Raw genomic sequence first — 2,298 nt, forward strand, 5'->3', positions numbered from 1 at the left:
TTTTGGGGGGGGGGGGGTCCAAACATGGGGGAGAAAAAACGGTTCGGAAGACTAAGGTGGAAATTAGAAGCCAACGAGGAAAAATCTTTTTTATCAAGAAATATCTTTTTGAATAAATTCCAAATGTATTCATGATAAATACAGTTTGGCCAAGCCAAGGTAGGAAACACTGCAGAATCTCTCACACACTCGCTTGATGTCGTCGCGGCGCATTTCTCTTCTCATGTCGCGCAGACGTCCGGCAAACATGAGTGAGAAAAAACGGTTCGGAAGACTAAGGTGGAAATTAGAAGCCAACGAGGAAAAATCTTTTTTATCAAGAAATATCTTTTTGAATAAATTCCAAATGTATTCATGATAAATACAGTTTGGCCAAGCCAAGGTAGGAAACACTGCAGAATCTCTCACACACTCGCTTGATGTCGTCGCGGCGCATTTCTCTTCTCATGTCGCGCAGACGTCCGGCAGCAAGAGCGGCTCTGGGGACTGAGGTGTGAGGCCCCGGAGCAGGCCCGCGTCAAAGAGGAGGCGCCGTCGCCGCCCGGCGTCAAACGGGAAGAGGAGGAGCCTGAGTCCTCCCGCGTCAAAGAGGAAGAGGAAGAACGCAGCATCGGTCAGGAAACGGACGCCGGCAAAGCCGCCGTCGCGCCGAAGAGTGAAGACGGCGGCGGCGGCGAGGAGAAGCTCGCGGCGCCGCCCTCGGACGCGCCCCCGCCGTCTTCCCGCTCTGGAGACGAAGACGAGGACGACTCCAAAGGGGGCGCGAGGAGCGCCCGAGCCTTCAGGTGCTGCCAGTGCGCCAAAGCGTTTGGCAGCAAGAGCAACCTGAAGCGCCACGTGGGCTGCCACACCGGAGAAAAACCTTTTGGCTGCTCGGCGTGCGGCAAGCGGTTCTCTCAAAAGGGAATCCTGATGCGGCACGCCCGCACGCACACGGGAGAAAAACCCTTCAGCTGCCCCTTCTGCGCCAAAAGCTTCTCCGTGAAGGGAAACCTGCTGACGCACACCCGCATCCACACCGGCGAGAAACCCTTCTCGTGCTCGGCGTGCGGCGCCCGCTTCACTGTCCGCTCGGCGCTGGTGCAGCACGTGAGGACGCACACCGGAGAGAGACCCTTTGCCTGCTCCTTTTGCGGGAAAACCTTCTCCCAGAAAGTCAGCCTGATGACGCACTTGAGAAGACACACGGGGGAGAAGGTGTTCCGATGCCGCGCGTGCGACCGCGCCTTCGCTCACAAGTATCAGCTCGACAAACACCCGTGTGCCGGCGCCAACGGCGTAACGTTGTCCGACCCCTGACGCCGGGAGTGTGTGGGGACCGTGACGTCGCACTGGGTTCCACAGCGGCAGTCGGCGAGAGTCCGACGGCGTGCGAACCCCACCGGAACTCCTTCCGGTGAAACGCTCTCACACGCAACCGACTGTTCTTCACTCGCACCCTCTCCTCGAAACAGTTCAAGGCAGCGTTCGGTTGACGATATCGGCGCAATTTCAGGGTGATGTGTCAAAGGTTTTCCATCATGTGCGACTGACTCGTGTTTGACTTGATTATGTGAGCCGACCAAAAATCGGCGTTTGTGTCAAGAGCGCGAATAAAAAGCGTTTCACTTGCATCTGCATAAAATCCGTAGTGTGGCCGACAGAGCGTTTCGCTTGCGCTTGTGAGCAAAAATAAATAAATGAAAAATAGAGAATTTTTTTCACTCGCCTTCAAAAGTGCCCAACTCCGCTGAAGACCACTGAAACGTGCATTTCAGGATGACGTGCGAAAAGCTTTTCAGTCGCGTGCGTAACAGCGTTGCGCTGACCCGGACAAAAACATTTGCAAAATCCGTGTGAGAGCGTTTCACTCGTGCGAGACAAAAAAAGTTAAAAATCAGCGTGAGAGTGTCTGGCACGCCAGCGACCCTCGTGAGGGTGAGCAGATTGGAGGATGGTTGGATGGCACCATTCGCACAATACACAAGAATGCATTATTTATTGATATCGCGCCCCCTTTTTGTACAAGACAATTCAAAGTGCTTTTCATAAAACGTTCAAAGCGTCACAGAAAGAGGAAGAACATGAAATACGAGCAGTTCACCACGGTGCGCCGGTAGCCTGGTGCGGTTGGTTCAAAAGACGGCCCAAGTGCAATGATCAATGCGGCCGATAGATGGCGGCGGCCCCACTACATTGAGCTTATTTTTCTCTTGAGTACAGTAATCCCTCGTTTATCGCGGTTAATGGGGACCAAAACCACCCACGATAAACGAAAATCCGCGAAGTAGCGTCCAATTAACAAACAGGTAAAAAAAA

The 2,298-nt window shown here is 53.7% G+C and overlaps 1 protein-coding gene across 1 annotated transcript in view; it reads left to right on the plus strand.

The window, feature by feature from the left end:
- Nucleotides 1-2,298, plus strand: part of LOC109529758 (zinc finger protein Xfin-like) — a 17,670-nt gene that overhangs the window by 9,152 nt on the left and 6,220 nt on the right. Inside the window, exon 7 of the mRNA XM_019893189.1 lies at nt 458-1,296. Coding sequence (XP_019748748.1) covers nt 458-1,296 — 839 coding nt within the window. The remainder of the gene's footprint in view (nt 1-457; nt 1,297-2,298) is intronic.

The sequence above is a fragment of the Hippocampus comes genome, unplaced genomic scaffold, assembly GCF_001891065.2.
Source record: "Hippocampus comes isolate QL1 unplaced genomic scaffold, H_comes_QL1_v1.1 scaffold378, whole genome shotgun sequence".
Taxonomy (NCBI): domain Eukaryota; kingdom Metazoa; phylum Chordata; class Actinopteri; order Syngnathiformes; family Syngnathidae; genus Hippocampus; species Hippocampus comes.